The sequence below is a fragment of the Sabethes cyaneus genome, chromosome 3, assembly GCF_943734655.1.
Source record: "Sabethes cyaneus chromosome 3, idSabCyanKW18_F2, whole genome shotgun sequence".
NCBI classification, from domain to species: domain Eukaryota; kingdom Metazoa; phylum Arthropoda; class Insecta; order Diptera; family Culicidae; genus Sabethes; species Sabethes cyaneus.
The window spans coordinates 191,144,310-191,166,827 of NC_071355.1; the positions used below are offsets into that span (position 1 = coordinate 191,144,310).

The 22,518-nt window shown below is 38.0% G+C and overlaps 1 protein-coding gene across 1 annotated transcript in view; it reads right to left on the reverse strand.

Moving 5' to 3' along the window:
* Positions 1-918: 918 nt before the first annotated feature.
* LOC128743109 (chaoptin) overlaps positions 919-22,518 on the reverse strand; it is a 121,228-nt gene continuing 99,628 nt past the window's right edge. The window contains exon 4 of the mRNA XM_053839632.1: positions 919-1,113. Within this exon, the coding sequence (XP_053695607.1) occupies positions 919-1,113 (195 nt within the window). The remainder of the gene's footprint in view (positions 1,114-22,518) is intronic.

A 22,518-nucleotide genomic window follows, 5' to 3' on the forward strand; every position in this document is an offset into this window, starting at 1 on the left:
CCGCCGTTACTGTGACGTTGTTTAATGTCAATGATCAATAGTAACGACGTAAAAACCAAAAAAAAAAATTAATTAGGGAAACATATTTCATTGCGGCAGTTCGAATGGTTTTTACCGAATGGTAGTTGCGTTATGAGTATTTCCATCGAAAAATCAGTGATGCTTTAAATTCAACATGATTTTGGAAGCATTGTAGGTATACTGTGTCATGTTGGCGGATTTATTGTGCTGTTTTTCAGGCAGATTAAGGAGACTTCGTCTCTGCTCAAATATTCGGGAAATTTTAAAATAAATAGAAATCAACAATCGTCTGTTAATCGTCTCGGGTTACTCGTTATTCCATTTTGTTGAATTGATTTTTTTTTCTTTTTTTTCCTGTCTTTTATAGCAAATTTATATCACATTTGAGGAGCATTATTCTTCATTATGGGAAACAAATCACTTCTTGTTTAACTCACATGCATTGGCTTTAATACATTTTCGCTATACCGGCTGTGGCATCTGATGCCACCTGCAGCAGCTTTGTTTGCATCATCATACAACCATCTCGACCCCGCGATTCGCACAATCCGAATCTACGGGGTTTGCATTTTTAGCGCACCGTTAAAGTTAACACTAATTTGGACCTTGTACTTATATAAAAATTAGACTCACTAGTATGTACAACGGGTTGTCAATATTCTATACGCTAAAAAGAGTTAATCGCTTACAAACTACTCGTCTTCTTACCACCTCGAGCGTCCATTATGCTACGGTCTCAATACTGAGATTAGTAAATTCCTCCTGGTGAATCGGAACATCGTCAGCGTCCAGTGTATCCTCCGGTACACCGGCGAGTGTTATTGTTATCCTGGTCGGGATGTGTGCCTGCCGACTGTAGTCCCGCGTTGCGTTCGTTGGTGTGGTGGGAGGTGAACATTAAAATATCAAGATCCTAGATTTATGCACCGCTATCAGCAGCACGTTCAGACAGATGACCAGGAACCGGAAGCGCAGCTTGAGTGCCAGGCTGCTGAGAGCGCTCGCGTGGCACAACAAATCCTCCGGGAACATTTCCAGAAACGGTAACCGCCGCTTTGTTAGCGGATCCGTGCAGGTACTCCGCTTGGCTCGCTGCGTGCATGAGAAATGGGAAGAGGCAAGAGAATACAGAAATTGTAATTGGAACGAAACAATGGCTCGTAATTTATAGCGCTACGTGGAATAGAGATGCAGATACTTTACTGTGTCGGAATAGCATAAATATGATGCATGTGTGACAAAAAGCTTCCCGGGCTATCAGGGATTACAATGAAATTCTATGGGCAAATAACGAATCGTCGTCCAGACACGGCTCCTTCCGGTCTTCGTGAAACTTTCCGCTCGTGTATTCTGTTGACAAGGTTTATAAAAAGCTCTTTCTGGAGAATGAGAGCATAATTATTGCATACTGTATAATGGAGGCTAGTCTCAAGTACTCAACGAATTCCAAATAACTGCAAATGCAGTAGAGATTACAGCATACCTTCGAACAAATCTGTGGGTGGTACTATACGTCCACTATAATTTCTCAATTGCTTTATAACCAATGAAGCAGAAAAACATATATTTTTGAGGTCTATCATAAGATTACCACCTCACAAAGATCACGTAAATTGATTGGAACAATGCATTAATCATCACTATAAATTCCATATAATCATTTTTTCCTTTAATTTATTTTATTTTATGGTTTCAGAAACAAACATTTTAGAGAATGCAATTTGGAAGACTAAAAATTGGCACATTATATCTCAGAGTTTGCCCAACCTTCGTCACAAACTCAGCTGTACAACTTAAAGCTTCAATCCTTAATTGGCTCAAATTTATTGCTACTTTAATGCCCTATGTTTGGTCCAATTTTAAGTCCAAATTCAACTTTAATTTCCGGTCCATTTCGAAGCCTAATTTCCAATCCGATTTCAACTTTGATTTTAAATCCAATTACATTCGAAAATCCGAATTTTTGTGGTAAATATTAATGGGAGTTTTTTCGACTGTGATAATATTAGATTGGAGAATTGGCTGTTCAGTCTTTAAATGCAGTGGACGATTTGTTTTATTTTACGCCAACGTTTCGATCTTTGGTGTGGATCTTCTTCAGGGCTTAAAGTTTAAACCGTCTTTGTCTAGTAACTTTTAGCCTATAGTGTTGTCTGCCAAACCCAAAGAAAAAACTCCTATTAATATTTATCACAAACATTCGGATTTCCGGATGTAATTGGATTTAAAATCAAAGTTGAAATCGAATTGGAAATTAGACTTCGAAATGGACCGGAAATTAAAGTTGAATTTGGACTTCAAATTGGACCAAACATAGGGCATTGAAGTAGCAATAAATTTGAGCCAATTAAGGATTGAAGCTTTATTTCAAAGTTAACTTGAAATTAGATTTAAAATTGGATATAAATTTGGAGTAATTTGGACTGAGTATTTTACTTGAAATTAGACATGAAGTCACACATAAAACAAAATTTGAAATTTGTATTTGAAATTGAACTTATAATTTTACTTGAATAAATTGAGAGCAACCATACAAAAAGATAATTATTGTCGTCGAGGCGAGTGTGTTGTGTGTGGAGTGATAGAGCTGAGAGAGTTAAAATTGAATATTAGACTACCCCGTATAACGGTGCGGCAGTAGTTTAGTTAGTAAAACATTCGGGTACCAACCGAAAGAGCGTAGATGCGAACCCCACCTGCCATTGAATGACCCAATATACTTTTGATCTGCATACTGAAATTTTCGAGTTCATCCAGTTTATCATTCTTCGTGCCACACATCCTCACTCCCCAAAAAAGTATTGAAATTGAATTAAGTATTTGAATTGGAATTGAATTTGAGATTAAGATCGAAATTTAACATAAAGTATTGGAATTAGACTTGGAATTGGACTTGAAATTAGAATTTAAAGTGAACAACAGGATTTGAAACTTTGTCTTAAAACTAAACTTAGAATTGGAAATAAATTACACTTTATCCCGAGTATTTAGTATTTTGAGTATTTAGCATTCACGCCTCTTACGCCGAAAACGCGGGTACAAATCTCAACCCCGCAGAAGGCACGAATGGCTCAAGCTGGTGAAGTGACCAAAATTTTCCACTTTTCGTCGTTTATCCTCCCGTATTATCCTATGTTTAGTCTCGTTTTTCACTTATCTTTTTTTCCGTATTTTCTCCTCCCTTTTCCTTTTTTTCGTTTACAGCTTTCGTCTTTTTCTAATTCTTTTCATAACCTGTCCTTCTCGTTTTTCGTCTTCGTATGTTTCGTTTTTCTTCTTTTTGTTGAATTTTAATCTGTTTTTGGCCCCTTTTTCTCCTTCTTATCTATCGTTTTTCTCTCTCTCGTTTTACTTTTTGCTCTGATCTATTTTTGTCTCTTTTTTCCTGTCCCATTTTTCCATTCCATCTCCATTTTCACTTTGTCCCGGCTTCCTCTATATACCGTTTAACCACTTTTTCCCGTATTCGTCGTTCCCTCTATCGGTTTTCCTTTTTATAAATCGCTATACTTTTTTCTCTTTTGTTTTGGTTACATATTCGTTTCTTGTACTGTGTTTTCTATTTATCTAGTTTCTTCTTTCTCGTCTCATCCTGTCCCGTTTTCCTCCTTTTCTGTCTTGATTTTCTTGTTCTTGTTTTTCTCGTATCTGTTTCGTTTTTCATTATTCGTATTTTGCCTTCCGTTTTTCCAAATTTTCTGGTCCGTTTTCCGTTTTCCTTTTTTGTTTCGTGTTTTGTTTTCTATCCCATTAAGGCATTTTCAATTTTTTATTTTTGTCTGTTCCGTTCTTCTTGTTAGTATGAAAAGGGAAACTCGTTTTTAGGCACATTCAGTTTTTCTTTTCCATTTTATCACACTTGTCTTCCGTTCTATTTGCATCTTTTTCTGTTCTCGTTTTCCTCAATTTTCCTGCTACGTGCTTTTTAAATTCTCCTTCCTTTTTCCATTTTTCGACTTTTGCTGACTCTTTCCTTTACGATTTTCTTCTTCGTTTATTCCGTCTTTCCTCTTTTAGACCATGTTTAATCTGGTTTTGGTTCCCTTTTTTCCATTGCGCTCTAGTTTTTTCTAATATTCTTCCCGTTCTTGTTTTAGAAGAAACGAAAACTCCTTTTCAAGCACGTGCAGTTTTTCTTTTCCGTTTTATCCCGCCTGATTTCCATTTTTAGTTTCGCCCTCTATTTTTCTCTCTTTATGTTTTGTTCTCGTTTCCCAGTGTTTCTGCTCCCGTAGTTTCTCGTTTTTTCCGTATTTCTATTTCTTTTCATGCCTTTTTCTAACTCTCCACTTCCCCTTCCTTCTCGCCGTTCGGCTTTGTCTATTTCGTCTTTTTTCCCAGTTTTAGGCCACGTTAAATCCGTTTTCGACCCCCTTTTTTCTCTTCGCGCTCCGGGTTTCCTCATATACATCGCGTGCATGCATCTTTATCCACCGTGTTACCTCTTTCTTTTATCTATTTTCTTTTTCTTTTTTTTGGCCCATTTTTCCATCCCATTCTGATTTCGCATTCCCATTTTGTCCCATCTCTCTCCATTTATATAACGTTTAAATACATTTTCCCGTTTTACTCGTTCCCACTTTCGGTTTCTATGTCGCTATTCTTTTTTCCCTTAGCTTCTCTTACTAATTGTTACGTTTTCTTGTTTCGTTTCCCCTACTTACTTACTCTCGTTTCTACTTTTCCTGGCTTTTCCTTCTTTTCCTGGCTCGTTTTTAGTTTTCAGTCCCGTTTATTCATTTTCAATCTTTGTTGTCGACTGTTCCATTCATCTTCTTAGTTTGAAAGGGCTAGATAGTCTAGGTAGTCAGTAGGATCGTTACACTGGCCCCGTAATTTTCCTGTACTCTAACAGCCGGCTGCGAAGTCTGTCGATAAAGAAGGGTAATGTCTAATGACGGTTTAAGCCCACGGCTTTGCTTAGTATGAAAGAGAGGAAACCATTTTTTCTTGTTCATTTTATCGTGCTTGTCTTCCATTTTCATTTTTTCACTTTTCTGTTCTCGTTTCTTAACTATCCTGCTCCCGTATTTCTCTTCCCTTTTTCCTTTATTCGTCTTTTTCTAACTCTTTCATGAATTTGTCGACTGTAGAATTTAATATTCTCGTTTTAATTGGTTGTCAGTCTATTTCAAGTAGAACTGATTTTTTAATGTTTCCAACGTTCCAACTGTGTATTTCAGTCTTCTTCAGGGATTGAATACTGCCTTACTGTCTTGAATACTTTTTGTCTCGTAGAAATTACTTGTTTTAACGACTTGTTTTTGTCGCACATCTGTTATTTATAACGTCTAATTAACTGGATCATTGCACCTTCTATTCCTGTATGTACACTGACGACTTTACGTCCACTAGCTAACTAACGTCTAACACTTTCTTTTTTCTCGTCTTCGTCTTTTTTATTTAGGTCACGTTTAATCTGTTTTGGCTTCCTTTTTCGCTTTGCGCTACGGTTTTCTTTTTACCTTTGTTATACTATAACAAAGGTTTAAAAATTGGTCGAAAAACATGAAATTGATCCGTCACATATACCAATCGATAGGGCTCGACGATTTGAGCAATGTCTGTGTGTGTGTGTGTGTATGTATGTAATGATTTTTTCTATCGCCTGTTTCTCAGAGATGGCTGAACCGAATCGTTCGCTATTACTCTTGTTTGAAAGATATTATTATCTAGTAGATCACTATTGAGTTGCTTCGTGACACGACGTTTCGTTTAAAAGTTATAAGCAAAAATGTGAAAAATACGTGACACGGGTTTCTCTAGAACTACATGACCGATTTCAACGATCTTAGTATCAAATGAAAGCCCTTATTAAAGCTAAGTTATTCAGAAATTTTTAATTGAAAACAAACAAGTAGTTTAAAAGTTAGGCTTAAAAAACCTGTTTTGATAAGGTAATAATTATCGCCTGTTTCTTAGAGATGGCCAAACCGATTTATGCGCTATTAGTCTCATCTGAAAGATAATATATCCTAATAGATCACTATTGAATGATTTTTTGATTGGACGTTTAATTTGAAAGTTATGAGCAACCGTATACACCACACCAAAATTTGCAATAATTTATAATGATTTTAACCAAGATAATTTACTTAATTTCAATTATTTTAATATAAAACGAGAGGTTTTGACACTACGAATATATATGCAAAATTTCATAAGAATTGGTTGTACCGGTCAAAAGATATTAACCCTCGAACACTCGCGCCAACTTTTGTAACACAGTTACTCGCGCGCACTATAACCCCAAACCAAAGAAAACGTGCGCACTAGAGGTTTGACTGGGAAAACTTGGTTTTAGGTTTATCGAAACTTTAGAATAGTTTCTTGAAATTAAAGGTCTATCGTCTGGTGGAATCTAAACTTTGATTAATCCTCCTAAAAGTGAAATAAAAAAAATTATTTTTCTTCAGTGTCAATATAACACATTGATGTGTTCTGCAAAGTTTTAGAGCATATTATTACAAGAAATTTTGCTAGAGACAGTAACCTTCCATCTCTGCAGCTAAGATAGAAAAATCTTATTTATTGTATATGAATTTGTAAACTCAGTTTTTATATATTTGCTCCTTTTGTAATTGTTGTATGACTTCTGCTTGTATTACAAAGTTGTACAAATGATAAAAATACACAACTTTGCTGAAAATAGTATACCTCTATGTTTGCTTGTTTAGGAATTGTAGAACTTTGATTATAAAAAATACCTTAATTTTGACTACGAATTACTCGACTACCAGCAGACGGATACATTTTAAACATTTTACATTGGCTAGTTTTGCTGCATACAGACACCATTTTTCCATATGAAGAAACGAGAGAAAATTCCACTTGGGGTCAATTGCGGTACACCTCGCATGCTGATTGTTTCGTTTCTGTGATGGTGGTTTATGCTGATCTATTTTCCCAACAATTTAATTTATTAATGCATTGAATAATTATGACATTTTGCTCAGAATAAGTTTATTGAAGAATATACGTTAGTTAAACAACGATTTGTAACTTTATAACAATATGGCATTGAAAAACCTACACGTGTTGTACAAAATACAACAGCGTGAGTAACCGAAGGTTAATAAAAATTGATGAAAATTATTCAAGAAAACTCTATTGATGTGAATCAAATAGAATGGCGTTACAGGAAATTATGCATAGTTCAAAAACCTATAAATTAGACCTTTACTAGGCAATGTATGTGATAAACAATAAGATTTCCTCTTACAACTTACTTTTATTGGCACTTACTCAAATTAATAACAACTTATTTATCCTTCCTCAGCAATTTCATGAAAAAAGGATCTATAAAAATTTAAAAGTGTTCCTATTTTGTTCAAAATTTGTAAACTTATTCAATTTTCAAATTTTTTATGTAAACCAACGCATTACGCAACGTTAAACAATAGATGAATTATGTTCCGAAAACGTGTCGATTTCTATCTCAAATACCAAGTAAGACCGTATAACGAAGGTTCCTTTCACCACTAGGTGGATTAAATCGGGTTTTTATATCGCTTTTTTTGTCTTTTTCTCCTATTTTACCTTTTTCTCTTATCTGTTTCCTTTTCTTCTTTTTTAGGCCCATTTTTCCATCCAATACTCATTTCCCACTCCCATTTTGCCATCCATTTATATGCCGTGTAACCTATTTTTCCCATTTTCCTCGTTGCCTCCATCTGGTTTCCTTTTCCTGTTTCATTTCTCTTGTTCAAACAGTTTATCTTTTTCCTCTTTTATTTCTGTTTCTACTGTTTTAAACCGCGTTTGATCTATTTTTGGCTATTTTTGGCTCTAGTCTTCCTCTTTTACTTCGCGTTTTTTCATATTTTTCTCACGTTTTAGTTTTTCTTTGATCTGTTTTGCTATTTTTTCCTGTTGCTCATTCATGCTGTTCATTCCTGATTCGCACTTTGGCACATTCGGTATTCTTCTTTTCTTTTGTGGCTTCTCTTGTTATTTGTTACGATTTTCCTATCTTGTGTGGTTTTACCTACTTTCCCGTTTTCGCTTCTCAAACCTAATTTTGTTATGCTTTTTTTTTCTTCTTTCAGTTCTTTTCGTTATATGTCTTGAGTCTTCCATTTTCCTTTCCTGTATTGTTTTATCTTTTCTGTTTCGTTAACTCATTTTATTTTTTATTTCGTTCTTCCTCTTTGACTTTGACTCCGTTTGACTTCCGTTTTTTCTCCTTTTCTGTTCAGTTTGTCCTTGTTTTCATAATAGGTTCTCCTTTCTTTCTCTCATTTTTCTTTGTTTTTAAATGAATACTTTGCGTTTAAAAAGTTTAATGGACGAATAACGACAACAATCTTTCGTTCTCCCTCTATTTCGTCCTGTCTTCTCTTTTTCACCACGTTTTCCCTTTTTTTCACTCCCGTTTTCTCCTTTTCCATTTTTTCTCTTTGACATCCGGGTTTGCTTCCCATTTGCTATGAAATTGTAATTTTACTTGAAATTAGATTGGAATTAGGCTTGCAATTGGATATGAATTTGAGCACTAAATCGAAATTTTAAAATTAAAATTAAAATTGAACGTAAATTGAATTTAACTTGAACCTGAGATTAGGCTTAGAATTACATTTGAAATTAGATTACTGGAATTGGACTTCAAATCAGAGTTTAAATTTAAACCTAAAACTGAAATTAAATTGGACTTCGTCTCGCTCACACGTTTTACCTCTTTTTTGATTCTGCTCTCTCTTCCAGGTCCATTTTTCCTCTGTTCGTTCTGTTTCTCCTTCTTTTATGTACCGTTTAATCTGTTTTTGACCCCTTTCTTCCATTTGCTCTCTGGTTTTCATTTTTTATCTCTAGTTTTTTCTCTCGGGTTTACTGTTTTCTTTGATTTGTTTTACTTGTTTTTCTGTCCCATTTTTCCATTCCATTCTTTTTCCTCATTCCCATTTTGTCCCGTTTCTCTCCTTTTATATACCGTTTAATCACTTTTACAGTTTCCCTCGTTTCCTTCGTTCGGTTTGCCATTTTATATGTCGCTATTCTTCTTTTACCTGTTCGTTTCTTTTTCGTTTTATTGCGTTTTTCTTTCCTTGTCTCGTTTTGCCTATTTTCCTCCCTCATTCTTGTTCTCATTCTTTCTGGCGGCTATTTCTACTTTGAAGACGTCTTCCGTTTTTATTTTTCCCTTTTTTATGTTCTCGTTTTTAAATTCTCCTGCTCCCATATTTTCTCTCTTGCTATTCCATTTTTTTGTTCCGGTTTTTCTTATTTTCTGTCCCATTTTCTTTTTTTTCTTTTCTATTTCGTTCTCGGATGAATTCTTGTAAAGTCCTAATAAACGAATAACAACCACAATCCTTCGTTCTGCCTCTTTTTTTTTGTAAAATCTCTTCGTTTTTTGTCAGGTTTTTCCTTTTTCGCTCATACGTTTTCTTCTTTTCCACTTTTTTCTCCATTAACGTCTGGTTTTCACTTCCATTTTGTTCATTGATAATCCATTTGTGAATATGCTAAGAAATTCCACTTACAGTTTCATAAGAAATTGTTTGCTGGACAAGAATTTTTGAAATTTAAGAAAATATTCAGGAAAAACGGATTTTACGAGTAGTTCTGGAGAACAAAAAATGTTATCGTGATAATTTTATCATTGGAAGATTAAAAATTTTCAACAGAAAATATATTCCAAAAAATTTCCAAGTGATAGAATTTTCTTCGAAGTTTTCACAATCACTTGACTTAAAATTGGAAATGAATGAAAATGGGTTTGAAATTGGACTTAATTTGAAATAGGACGTGAAATTGTCTTTGAAGTTGGATGTAAATTCAAAGTTTAAATTCGACCTGAAATCAGACTTAAGATTGATCTTAACGTATAACCTTAAATTGGGCTTGAAATTGGATATATTAAATTATATTTCGAATTGGGCTTTACACCATACATAAAATTGAACTTGAAATCAATGTTAAAATTAAAACTTGTAATTTAATTTATACCTGGATTTAAAACTGGAACTATTTTTATGCAATTACGTAACCTTTTGGCAGATCAAATCGAAAACTTCGAACTTCTGGGCTACAGGAATTATTTTGTGTGCTCCAGGCTGGACAAATTTATCGTGCCCAACCCCACAGCACAACCACTTCCAGCTTCAAAGCGTTCAAGTTGTTATTGCTCTTTTCTGGATGAGAGTGCACACTCAAATCCATTTAAATTTCATCATTACAACACCTGACCCTCCCGGCCCGGCTCGGCTCCCGGTAGGTCATCCTAATGAGGCTTGCCTAATGGGTGCTTCATAATCGGCTTCCGATCGAATGAACCCACAGTCACTGTAATTAATATCGTAGGTACCATCTCGTACGCAGTACGCCGGCAGCTACCATAAATGTGATGGAAGGATTCTTCCCCCGCCCGAGGCGGCTGATCCTTTCCATTTTCGTGGGAAAGTTGATCCTTAATTTCTGTTCGGACAGTCGTGACCGTCAGCATGACTAGGTTTTCCGTTCATTATTGCCGACAGTCCGGCACTTTCCCTGCTGTCTGTTTCTCTCTCTACCACTCGCCTATCCCGACGGAAACGAATGTTTGCTTTGGTTCATTTTCAGCTCGGGTGCATCTAACGGGCGGTAATGGTAACGCCGGATGCCCACATTTCCCGAGCTGTAATTAATGTGCTCATACATAAAAGATGACATGCGGGGTATGATCTGTTTGGCGAGAGTCTAACGAAAAACTGCGGTAGACGGAAAAGTTTCTCCCGACGGGCGAACCGGTCGCCACTTGGCCCGCCGGCTCGGAGAATCAAATCCGGGACGAGTTGCTCCGATGCAGTTGTGGTGGCAGAGCGGCAGCCCAGCCACAACAGCGCACCAAGCGATGTTTCCATTCATTCGAGACTCCTCAAAAATCTCATTTTTCACTCACAGGCTAGCCGTGTTTTTTTCACCGATGCAAACGAATGAAAAAAAAGAGTAACGAGTTGGATCGGCTTCAAGAAAACCCCCTCGGCAAAGGATACGATAAACTTTCGCAGATTAAAGAAAATTACAGCAGAATGTAGGTTAATTGAGTTTTTCCGATGGAGTGGTCTCCTTGCGCTTGCACTCTCTCCCTCCGGGGCTCGGTTGGGGTACATATCCTTGCAAACTTTGCTCTCACACTGTGCAACCCGGTCGGCAAATTTTTCGGTGAATGAAGAATGAATAAACGAACAAAACGTGCCCGGAAAGTTATGTACAGTTAATAAAGTTTGATTAAATTAGTCTTTTCCCTTCGGATGACAGTTGCGAAAGCGGCGAGAAAGGAAGTGAAAATGTGCATGGTAGCTCGCACGCTACTACCACAGGCACGATGTTGCACTGTATAATTAAATTTAGCCGTTAGGATACGTCAGCCAAGTGCAGTCGGTGGTCCCGCTGGCAGTAATAGGAAAATATTTTGAATCGGATTTGCATGTTTGTGGAGCACGACATGTGAAGACCACAGCCTGAATAATTCAATAAACATTTTGATCAAAGTGTTGTGTTATTGTAGCAAACATTTTGGCCTGGCTGAGTGCTAATAGTTCAATGAGACATCTGAAACAACAAAAATTCGTTTCATTAGTATATATTAGTGAGTTTGGTTTATCAATGACCGGATTGGTAACCATGGTAACCGGAAACCAAAACCATCCCTATGGGCAAATCTAATTGCAATGACATGGTACAACTGCATCCAGTCTATAACAAGTGATAGTGGTTGAACTCAATTGCATGCAAAAGTTGAGAAATAGTTGTAGTTCTAATTAGACTCTAGTTATGGTTTTATCGACAGAGAACAACTCAGACTTTTTATCATTTCGCTTTGACATCAAAACACTGTTCTCTGATCGAGGTTTGATTTAGAAAAATAAAAGTTTTATCTAAATCGAATATGTCTATTAAATTATGAGTTATATTTTATTGATTGGTTTTTGGTTAGTTTATTTTTCCGGGGCAATGAAGCAAATGTTATTGAGGGTAATTTCTCACTTTAAAAATTAGTGAGCTGAAATCCGTTACCTGCATTTTCATACAAGACATCAGCCAAGAAAGCCTATATTCCCTCACATTCAATAGTTGCAGGTGCAGCTTAATATACAAAAATCATTTCTTTAGGTTGAACGTCTTTCCGCTAAATTCGCTTTAATTTTAAAAGGAACTAGAATAGGCACGTAGAGCACGGGAGGGTATTTTTAGCCCATTAAGCGATGGTACCTATTTTATCGGCCTATGGCCTAGTTCTAGTAAAAGAACAGGTAGTTTTGACGTTCTTTGAATAAAAAATAGTAGATTACTTACAGTCTTGAGAAAATAGTTATAACATATTAAAATTGTATATCGGCAAAGTATTTTTATTAACGACAGAAAAGGCAAATAGGCTGAATTTAAAAACCTGCTGAAAATAACCTCCCGTACCCTATATCAAAATATTGCCAATAAAAACAAGCAACCAAGGCATATCTGCTAATACCTACAGTCTTGATGAAATTACTCTGTCTTTTTGAAATTGCTCAGGAGCAACCAACACTCCAAATACTATCCGTTGATAACGCATTAAACCAAATGGTGGAATAAAAGTAGTTATATAACGGCAACTTACATGCAGCAACAATGGATAGAATACTTATTAAATATCAAAGAATGGACTTCTCTAGCAACAGCTTTGTTTGCTTTCCCTAAATCAATAATAATTCTGACCTCATTAGCACTTCTCCTTTTAACGAGCATTGGCGCAGCGTACCCATTCCAATGCTTCGTTAACTTTTTCAATGATATCTTGTTCCTCTAGTTCCTTTAGCTTTAGATGCGTTGGTTTTTCAACAAGCATTGGTCGAACCTAAGTTTCGTTTTCAGAGGTGCTGCCATTATCTATTTTAAATTAAAAAATTTCTCCTGTACAGTACCTACCTTTGAATGTAAAATACACGTAAACTTTGAAAAATTGTTGGCTGGGCAGATGAGACCTTTTATTTTTCACAGTTTGCATATCATCATTCTTAGTACATTTACTCTACCCATCAGAAATATATTTTGTTACTATAAACGAAATTTCATTTACTAATTTTAACCTTTTAAGCATGGCACAATACTGTTGTTCGTAACATTGGAAAATTTTCCTACTTCTAATTTTTCTGTAGAATTTCCGGAAAGCAGAGAGAACTTTCCATTTTCTGTAACGAAGTTACGTATTTCTATAAAGATTTCCGCATCCAAAAGCTGTCAATGGACAATTTAATCCATGTCCTTGCAAAATTTAAATGCACTTTTACATTGCTGTCTCGTATACAGTGTGACGCATATATATTCGAATAAAAATCACTTTATGCATGCAACGGCATATACAATTAATACAATCAAACTAATACCATGTGTTTGTATCATCATGTCTTATTTGACGTAATTTCTTTTTCGTATTGTGTCTCGTTTAGTGTACACGTACCAATGTTCGAGTTACGGTCGTTGATAATAAATAAATTCCGGGACGGTGCAGCATGCAGCACTATTTTTCGTAACCTCAAACATCTCGGAATAAAAAGAGGATTTGCATACTATACAGTAAAAAGATTTGTCGTGACGGGATCTGTTGTAAACCGTAAAAAAACCGGAGCTGCTGAATATCAATAGGGAATCTCTTCGTCGAATTTCAAAAATAAATCTGGATGTGAAAGCATTCAAAAAACTTAAAATCCATGGATTAACGAAAGCAACAAAACAAAAACGGCAGGAAAGATGCAAACTGCTGCTCCGTCGGCACGGTGATTCCGAAGTGATCTTTTCTGATGAGAAGTTGTTTGTTCTTCAAACCCCGCATCATGCTCAAAATGATCGGCTGTGGTCGGTTTCTATCATCGACGTTCCAAAGCACAAACAGAATGTACATACCGCGACACCAAAATTCATCAGCGGTTATGGTATGGTGAGGTATTTCAAGGAAAGAGAAACTTCCTCTTGTATTTATTGAAGCGGGTATGAAAAATAATGCAAAATACTATCTAGAAATGGTTTTAGAACAAAATTTGATATCTTACGTTCGGGGAATGTATGGTGAAGTATATTAGTGCTTTCAACAGGATGGAGCTCCTGCCCACACTGAAAATCTTGTGCAAACGTGGTGCAAAGCCAATCTGACGGATTTCATAGCGAAAAAGGAATGGCCCCCAGATTTTCCTGATTTGAACCTCTAGTTTTTTATATATAGGGTACATGCAGCAAAAGCTCAAGGATTGCAAACATCATAATTTTGATGAATTTAAGTTAGTTAGCAACAAGATATGGGATGGCATTCCGATGGAAGTAGTGCGTGCCGCATGTAACGACTTCCCCTAAAGCGTGTTATCCAGGCAAAAGGTGATTCAATAGCAATAGCAATAGCAATGATTGTTTGTTGCGTTCTGTTTCTATGGAGACCAACTTCTAAGAGTAAAATTTGAAATAAAGCCTTTATTTACAAAAATATATGACTTTGTTTTTGTTCGAATATATGCGCGTCACACTGTAGTATTGCCTAGAAACGAAAGAGGCGATTAAGTGTGTGTGTTTTGTTGATAGTCATGTTTGAAAAAACCGGGCCGGTGCCTCTCCCATTGAAAGCAGTCCACTGGACAGGGGTTAGAACTGCGAGAGGCTGCTAGGATAGTTCGACAGAGAATAATAGGCGTAAGTTCATATATCTGTGCAAAAATCATTTCAAAGGTACGACGTCGTTTTCATGATGCAGATGACCTAATATTTATATTTGTTAATTACCGCCTCCCATAAATCGCCGCAATGCGGTGCTCGTGACGGAATGAACTGAAATTCAACTTCTCGTTGTAAACTCTCATTTGCCCAAGAAATTCACGTAAACTGCGCCACTTATTGATAATACAGGTTTATGAGTCATAGTCGTATGAGTTATTCAGTCATACATCAGAAATGTTAATCAAATAAGATAAAATTTACTTGAGGAAAAACATTATAAAACCTGATACACTTGGCAATGCTCTGATAAAACTAATATAAGAAATGAATAAGACCAATTTGCTATTGGATTGTTACTTGGGTTGACTTCCAACTACCGTCGACCACGAAAACCAATTCGTCATATTTTAGCGGCTTCTGATCGTTGAGCCACTTTATTCGGCTATTGATAGTCGGCAGGTACTCCCTGGTCCACTTTTTCCAGATTTTGTCAGCTAGAAACTGTGATCGCTGGTAGTCATTCTGTAGTGCCTCAGCAAGATCCGTTTGATTACTTTCCTCGTTTGTATCGGCACAGGTCACTGTTCCCCTGAGCAGGTGATTTGGAGTCGGCGCTTTCGTTTCCACTGCTCTCATCGCTTCCTTTACCGATCGCAACATGCGTTCCCAGATGCCGCCCATGTGCGGCATTCTAGTAGGATTGAAGTGCCAGGCGGTAGAGGGACCGACCATACTTTCAGAACACTGTTGATTGATACACGCCATCCTAAACGTTTCGTTGTTTACTGCATAGAAACGCGTAGCATTGTCGGAATAGATATTACTTGTTACAGAAACGAGCGATTGCCATCCGATAAGACTCCGTCGACAGACTGTGGCACTACTTTAACCCTCTAACGGGTAAGACCGTCTGTAGACGGCCTTCGCTTTTGGAGCTCCAGAGCCGCATACGAAATTTGTTTTTAATTGGCAATATGAAAAATGTGTTCAGAACAGATTTCTTGACATTTTGATACTAATATCATAATATTCTAACCATGCATTCAAAAGTTATCATCTTTCGAAAACAAAAATTCCGAAAAATTCCGAAAATAATTAATGCGCGAATATTCCGTTTTTTACTTTTGAAGGAAAAGGACATCTAGAACAAAATGATTGACCTAAAAATAATTTCTATGAGTAAATTTCATGCATTATTTTAATTTTGTAATATATCTGAATTGAAAAAATATCTGGGCAGAACGTTAGACATGAAAAAAGAAAAAGAGAAATTGGACTTTTTCTTACCTAGCGCTCCTCCAGATCATTATTTTTGCATGAAAATCAGAACTTAAGGTTTTTTTGTGTGTACTTTCATGATAAAATAATCATTAGCTTGATCGCATCGTTTTTACGGTGTTGCCCGTTAGAGGGTTAAGGTGCACTGCCCTCACGGCTACATAAGTGAATACGGTCACCCAACGCTTCTCTTTTCGCCGTCCGACTACTTCTTTCATCGGGCCTAGATAATCGATACCCACGGAGTTGAAAGGCCGTAGGTTCGGCGTTACCCGATCCACTGCCAAGGTAGATATTCTCGGCGATCTAGGAAGGCGCTTCACCCGGAATTGGAATTTGGAACCGCTGTCTGATTTCATTAAAGACCGCCTCCGAGTTTGCGAGTCCGAACTCCTCATTGTAGTGTTTAATCAACCGCTGTGTGATCTCGTGCGATCGCGATGGAATAATCGGATACTTTTTGTCGAAGAGAGGTTCGTCGAAATTCGCTAACCCATACGAAACACGCCTTCGTCGTCTATCACTGGTGAATTCTTGTAGATGCGGCTATTCTTCATGACCTTCTCTAATGGCTGTCCAGGTTGACGTAGTTGATTGCTCGTGATTATGCTCATTTCTTCCGGAAGATTGTACCATTGCACATGACGTCACTAGATTTTTTCTACTCGCTTGAGTTTTTCTTGCTCGAGGTGAGTTTGCACGGTTCCAGTTAATGAACCGCCGCAACTTTCGCCGCTGCTCGCTCTCGAGTGTTCGATGTTGCTTCGTCGTAGCCTGTACCGTTAATGTCGGCTTACGGCGGCAATTGTCGATGAAGCGCACCACTGTAATGGGTGTCCCACATCAAATTGCATCACGGTCACAAACGCTGTAGAAAATTACCTAACTGACCGATGCTTTTCAAACTTTTAGACAACAAAATATAACCCATAAGTAAGCTATTGGCATATTTGTTCCATTCAACTTCAATACCATAACCGTATTCTTGCACCTTACGCTTAACTCCACTTAAAAAGTTTTGTAAAGCCTAGCTGCAGCTTCATCTGTACGGAAATCAACTTTTTCTTCATGTCTTCCTCAGACTTGACCTCCTTGGGATGCTTCCGTAGTGCCTGCTTCATAATAGCCTAGTATTTTCCGATGGGCCTTAGTTCCGGTGCGTTGGAGGCGTTCATGTCCTTGCGTACGAAAGTGACTCCGTTTGCTTCGTACTACTTCCAGACATCCTTTGAATATTGGCACGAAGGCATATCCAATCAGAAGATCGTAGGACCGTCGTATTACTTCGACAGAGGAAGTAGATGCTTCTGTAGGCACTCCTTGAGGTAGATCTGCCCGTTTACAGTCCCGGTAGTCACGAACGGCGCACTCCGTTTGTCACATGATGTATTTCTTGGCCAAATCATGTATTTCTTGGCAAACTATGAAAGTTTCTGCATCCTTACTTCCCCCGGAACATCAAACTTGTGCGGAGCAGTGAAGTACAGTAGCCCTGGAAGCTCCCGGAAGTCCACCTTCATGTAAGTCTCATCATTCATGATGAGAGAGTTGAGGATTTTCAGGGTGCTTGCGCAAAATAAATTCGCGACGTTGCTTTTCGAGTGACACCATTTTTTCTAATTTTCGAAAAACTGACCGCGATAAAAATAGATTGTAAACAATGCACTCTAAACTACTTCTACTCAAATTTGCATGAGAAAATATTCAATGGGTAATTTTCTACAGCGTTTCTTCCGTGCTGCAATTTGATGTGGGACACCCTTTAGCCGTTACTCGTAGAAGTCTTGTCCACGAAGAAATTGCTTCTACATTCATCACTTCGTGGAACATAACTGCCCCTCGTATTTCTCCCACAGTTTCTTCAACGGTTGGCTCTTTCGATGGGCACTTATTTTTGGGCCGATACAGGAATTCAGGTCCTTTGAACCATACACCATGGCTTTGAAGCGGCAGGCCTTGCCCCTACTTCATCAGTAGATGTGCCGGTATCCACTGACAATCTGATACCTTAGTGAGCTCTAGGATTTCTCCAACGCGGAATGCTACGAATTGTTTGTATCGATGTTGGTCGGAATTGATCCAGCTGCAAATTGTAGGAGTATCTGTCCAGAAGACGATGCAATCTTACGAATGGTTTTCCAGAACCAACTGACTCAAACAGGCCTCGAAAACCGGGCCAATTAATTCCTGAAAAGGAATTGATTGTCGCTTTATCGGTGTAACCTTCGCTCTTGAAATCATCAGGTTGAAATGTACCTACCTTGCCTTTCACCACCGCTCGCAGGCACGCCACGCATCCGTCCGCATATTCACTGACATCGGTAAAGATGTGTGTTTTTAATGACTCGACTTAAGCGCACTTTGCATGGCTTCCACTTCTGGCAACAGCTTGGTTCACTGCTTTCACAGCTCTCTCGGATTTCGTAGCCTCCCTTCCGGTGTACCAGGCGCACCTCTTGCGCCAGCTTTACTGTCTCTTACACGGACTCAACGCTGTCGAAGTAGTCGTCGACGTAGTGCCATTTATTGATGGCCGCGGCTGCTTCCGGATATCGACCAGGGAATTCCTTTGCGTTTCTGTTTTTGATCGACAAATTGGCCCGAACATGAAGAACATGTCCACCCAAAGGTTACCAGATACATGACATGCGTACTCGGTAGATTTTGTCTATCCTCGAGGCGAATCTTCATCTGGTGGAACATTTCCTTCCCATCTCTGCCGAAAGCGAGTTGCGATTCTCGTAAACCATATAGAACCTTCATCAACAATACAAGCATGGCTGGTCCTTTCAACAGTTGTGAATTTAGCGAAACTCCTATTACAGCGGGTGCAGCATCCCACACCAAGCGCAACTAATCTGGTTTTTTTTTCGAGTTTTGTACGACATTGAGTAGACGATAGATCTCGTCGGGTGAAAATTCGGTCAGCTCTTCCTCTGTAGCCAAATAGGCGTACCCCTTCTCCTGATGCTCGTCGACTTGCTTGTTCACATTCTTCTACAGCTCAGGGTTCTTCTGTGGCCGCTTTTCCAGTTGTTTCGTTTTCTTGGTGATCATGGAATAATAGTCCGGGAATCGGAGTTCATTTAATTTGAACAGTAGGTCGGTTTCGAAACGGTCACCTACTCGTTTGGTTGCCCACTCAAGGATCTCCCGGACACGCCTGTGTTTCGATGATGCATGTTGTATCTCTACCACCAGCTATTCCAGAGCGTAGTGGTTTCTGAGGAGTTCATGTAGGTCGTCGTTCGTTATTGCTTGGTGATAACCGATGAAATTACTAGTTCCAACCATAGTAGAGTGCCTAGAGTGCCGTATACGGTCCACCCAAGTTTGCAGTGAACTACAATAGGTTCAACGGGCGTTTCTAGCCTCGCGTCTATCGGAACAAATGAGTGGATATTATTCAAACCGATTAACAATTCCAGCTGACCGTTGTATGACTCGATTGGCAGGTTCCTCATATCAGGATATTGCTCGGCAAGGTTCTGAACATTCAGTCTTTGATGGGATAGCATTACCTTTCTAACCATCTGGACACTATGCAGCCAAAGCTTACCGTTGACACCGCCAGTGACTCACGACGCCCAAATATTCCTTCACCGAGATTCTCTTTCCTCGCGTGTGACATCGGCTGTCCACTTAATCGTCAGTCGCTCTTGAACGCCGTTGCTCATCAAGTCACACTCACACTTCTACAACATCTTGCAATCTGTACAAACGACGGATGTAAAAGCTCCCTCAACAGAAAGTGGCTTCACACTTCATAATTGAGAATGTTCCGGAACGGAACCGATTTTTTATAGCAATCAACTATTTTTCTTAACGACGCTCAAACTGTAAAATTCATTTGTTGTTAATATAGGAGTTACACAAAATGGTCGGGACATGCAAATGTTGACAAAATTAAAACCCTCATAACTCCTACAAAATGAGACATTTTCAGATGAAACCAATGACATTCGATGGGGTAATATTTCTAACTTTTCCTAAAATATTTCAAGATTCAGAATAGTCAGTTGACACCGAAAATATTAAGGGTTGTGCGGAGGTATGTCAAAACGGATTTTGTCATCGCTTACACCTTTTTCTGTCAAGGAAATTCAATAATGAGCAGTGCTGTTAATATTCATTAGCATAACGTTCTAATTTCTGGATTATCAGTCTGCCTTGCATTGAAAATCTGCTTGCTTTGATCAAACGTACATGATAACTATACACAGCAAGCATGAACTTCATGCACGAGAATATAGAATATCAGCGCCCTGTGATATTGTAACAAACTGATATTCAGGTTTGAGCAGTGAAAATCAATAAAAAAATTTTATGTTGTTATTTAGCATCTATTGCGTTCAGCTGTTGGACATAAGATTTTTCTTTTCATTTACTGCATTTAAAATTGTTTTTTTCCTGAAGTGAATATCACCTTCTGGGTTTGAAAATCACTTTCTCCTGTTTTATTTTCACGATATATTGAACTTGTATACTATGATAAAAATCACTGTGCAGTTGTACATACGAAACTCAGAGGCATAAAAAACAATGTATGCTAAGAAAAAAGATTTTCTGTTTTGTTTGAAATTCGGTGATAATTAAAGGCCCTGATAATGAGTAATTCTCGCTGAAACGGGGCCACAGCTGACACGAGGTCCCTAAATATTAGAACTTTTGCGCTTAATTGATTCAAAATGGTTAAAAAATAAGAATTACACTTTTGATACCTCGAAATAGTGGACCCCTCGTTCTCCAAGAGGCCTAACAGTTTTAAAAAAGTTGAATTTTGATCAAACCATGGAATCTATATTATGCGATATATCTTAAATTTGCCATGAAATAACTAACAAATGGCCCGGTTCTGTAAAGAAAAAGAATAAAGCTTGTAAAAGGAATAAAAAAATTTTTGGCGGTCATCTTGGATTTGTCAAAACATTGCCGTTTTCGTTATTATTCCCCCAATCGATTTTAATTTCAACCACTATCCAGTCGACAAAAGAACGGTGATCCGTCGAGAAACAACTAATATATGGCCATTTCAGTGAAATCAGTGCTGGAAATGTTGCCAGTAACGCCCTACCTTAATGGCCATTACAAAACATGACCGAAATCATACCAATATGGATGCCAAACTTCAAGAATTAAAGAGCGTTCACAATCCAGAAATTTGATACTCATATTGGTATGATTTCGGATGTTCCTTAAAACGACCACTTCCGGCGGGGTCTCTAGAATCTGCTACAGGCTTGTCACGGCAAGCCGCGGACCTGGAAATGCGTCCAGTATCAGTGGCTTATAAGACCTTAAAGATTGACGCTCATATTCATACGGTTTGCGTCATGTCCCAAAACGGTCAGCGCATGTCAGATGTTACTGGTACTGATTTTACGGAAATGGCCAAAACTTGGTTGTTTAGTCACTAAAGAGTTACCAGCATCGTAGCACCGTAACTACAAAAGATACAGCAAAACTTTATTCAGCAAAATTGTAGAAAATAACTGTCCCATATACAACTTTGTAAAATTTTGCTCGGTTGAGACAGTACTGTCAAATGAATCCAAATTGAGTAAAAGTGATCGAGCCATCCCTGGTTGCGCGGCAACAGGAGCTCATCGAAGATTGGTAAACTGTCAGAATGGTTGGAAATGTAAAATTTGATGATGGCTGCTAGATATCGCAATTCGCGTTGACGGCATTAAACGATATCTTGCACACTCATAGAAATGCTCGTATGTACGTGTGGGTGAAAATCTGCCAAAATGTTTCGATCTCTTGCGCTCTTTAAGAAATTCCTATTCCGCTTCACCCCTACAGTAAACTTTTGGAGGTGGCAGCAGCTTACGTTCGTCAACGCGAATTAACCGAGAAAATCAGAGGGGTTGTGTACAAGACACGACCGCATATATAGGTGACGCAGGACTACATAAGTCTCTTTGCAGTGATAGTAGCATGTATCCATGCTTGTAATCATTCGATTTTTCATGTATACATGCTATATGCAACATATATACATGCTACATGCATTGTATGTAAAATTTACCAAAGTAGTAACATTGCATACGCTCAATCCTCAAATGATTTCAGAGCTATTTCAATGTGCATTTGGAAACAATTTAACAAAATCAAGAACACAAACTATTGCTTTCCTGCTACGTTACAGAAATTAAAGATTGTTTTTATTACCCACGGTTCCCCACGTTGAAGGGATTTTACCAATTCAATCCTATTTTATCAACAGCACATCTTTTCACTACACTTCTAATAAAACGGCAAACATGCGAATCGATACAGAATCATGTTATAACCGAACACTACAGCTGTAACACATTTTTCCAACACAGATATAAAATTCGCCTAGGTTTAATCGTCTCGCAGTAAAGCATTTTCGATCTGTTGGGACAACGAGCTTGTGTCTTTTTTTGGCACACTTCCCTAATACAGACATCAAATTGGAGTAGGTTTAATCGCATTCGTAAGAAATCTGTTGGCACGAGGGGGCTTTGTCACTCTTTCTGGCATACTTCCCAAGCAAGGACATCAAAATGGTCTAGGTTTAATCGCGGTGTT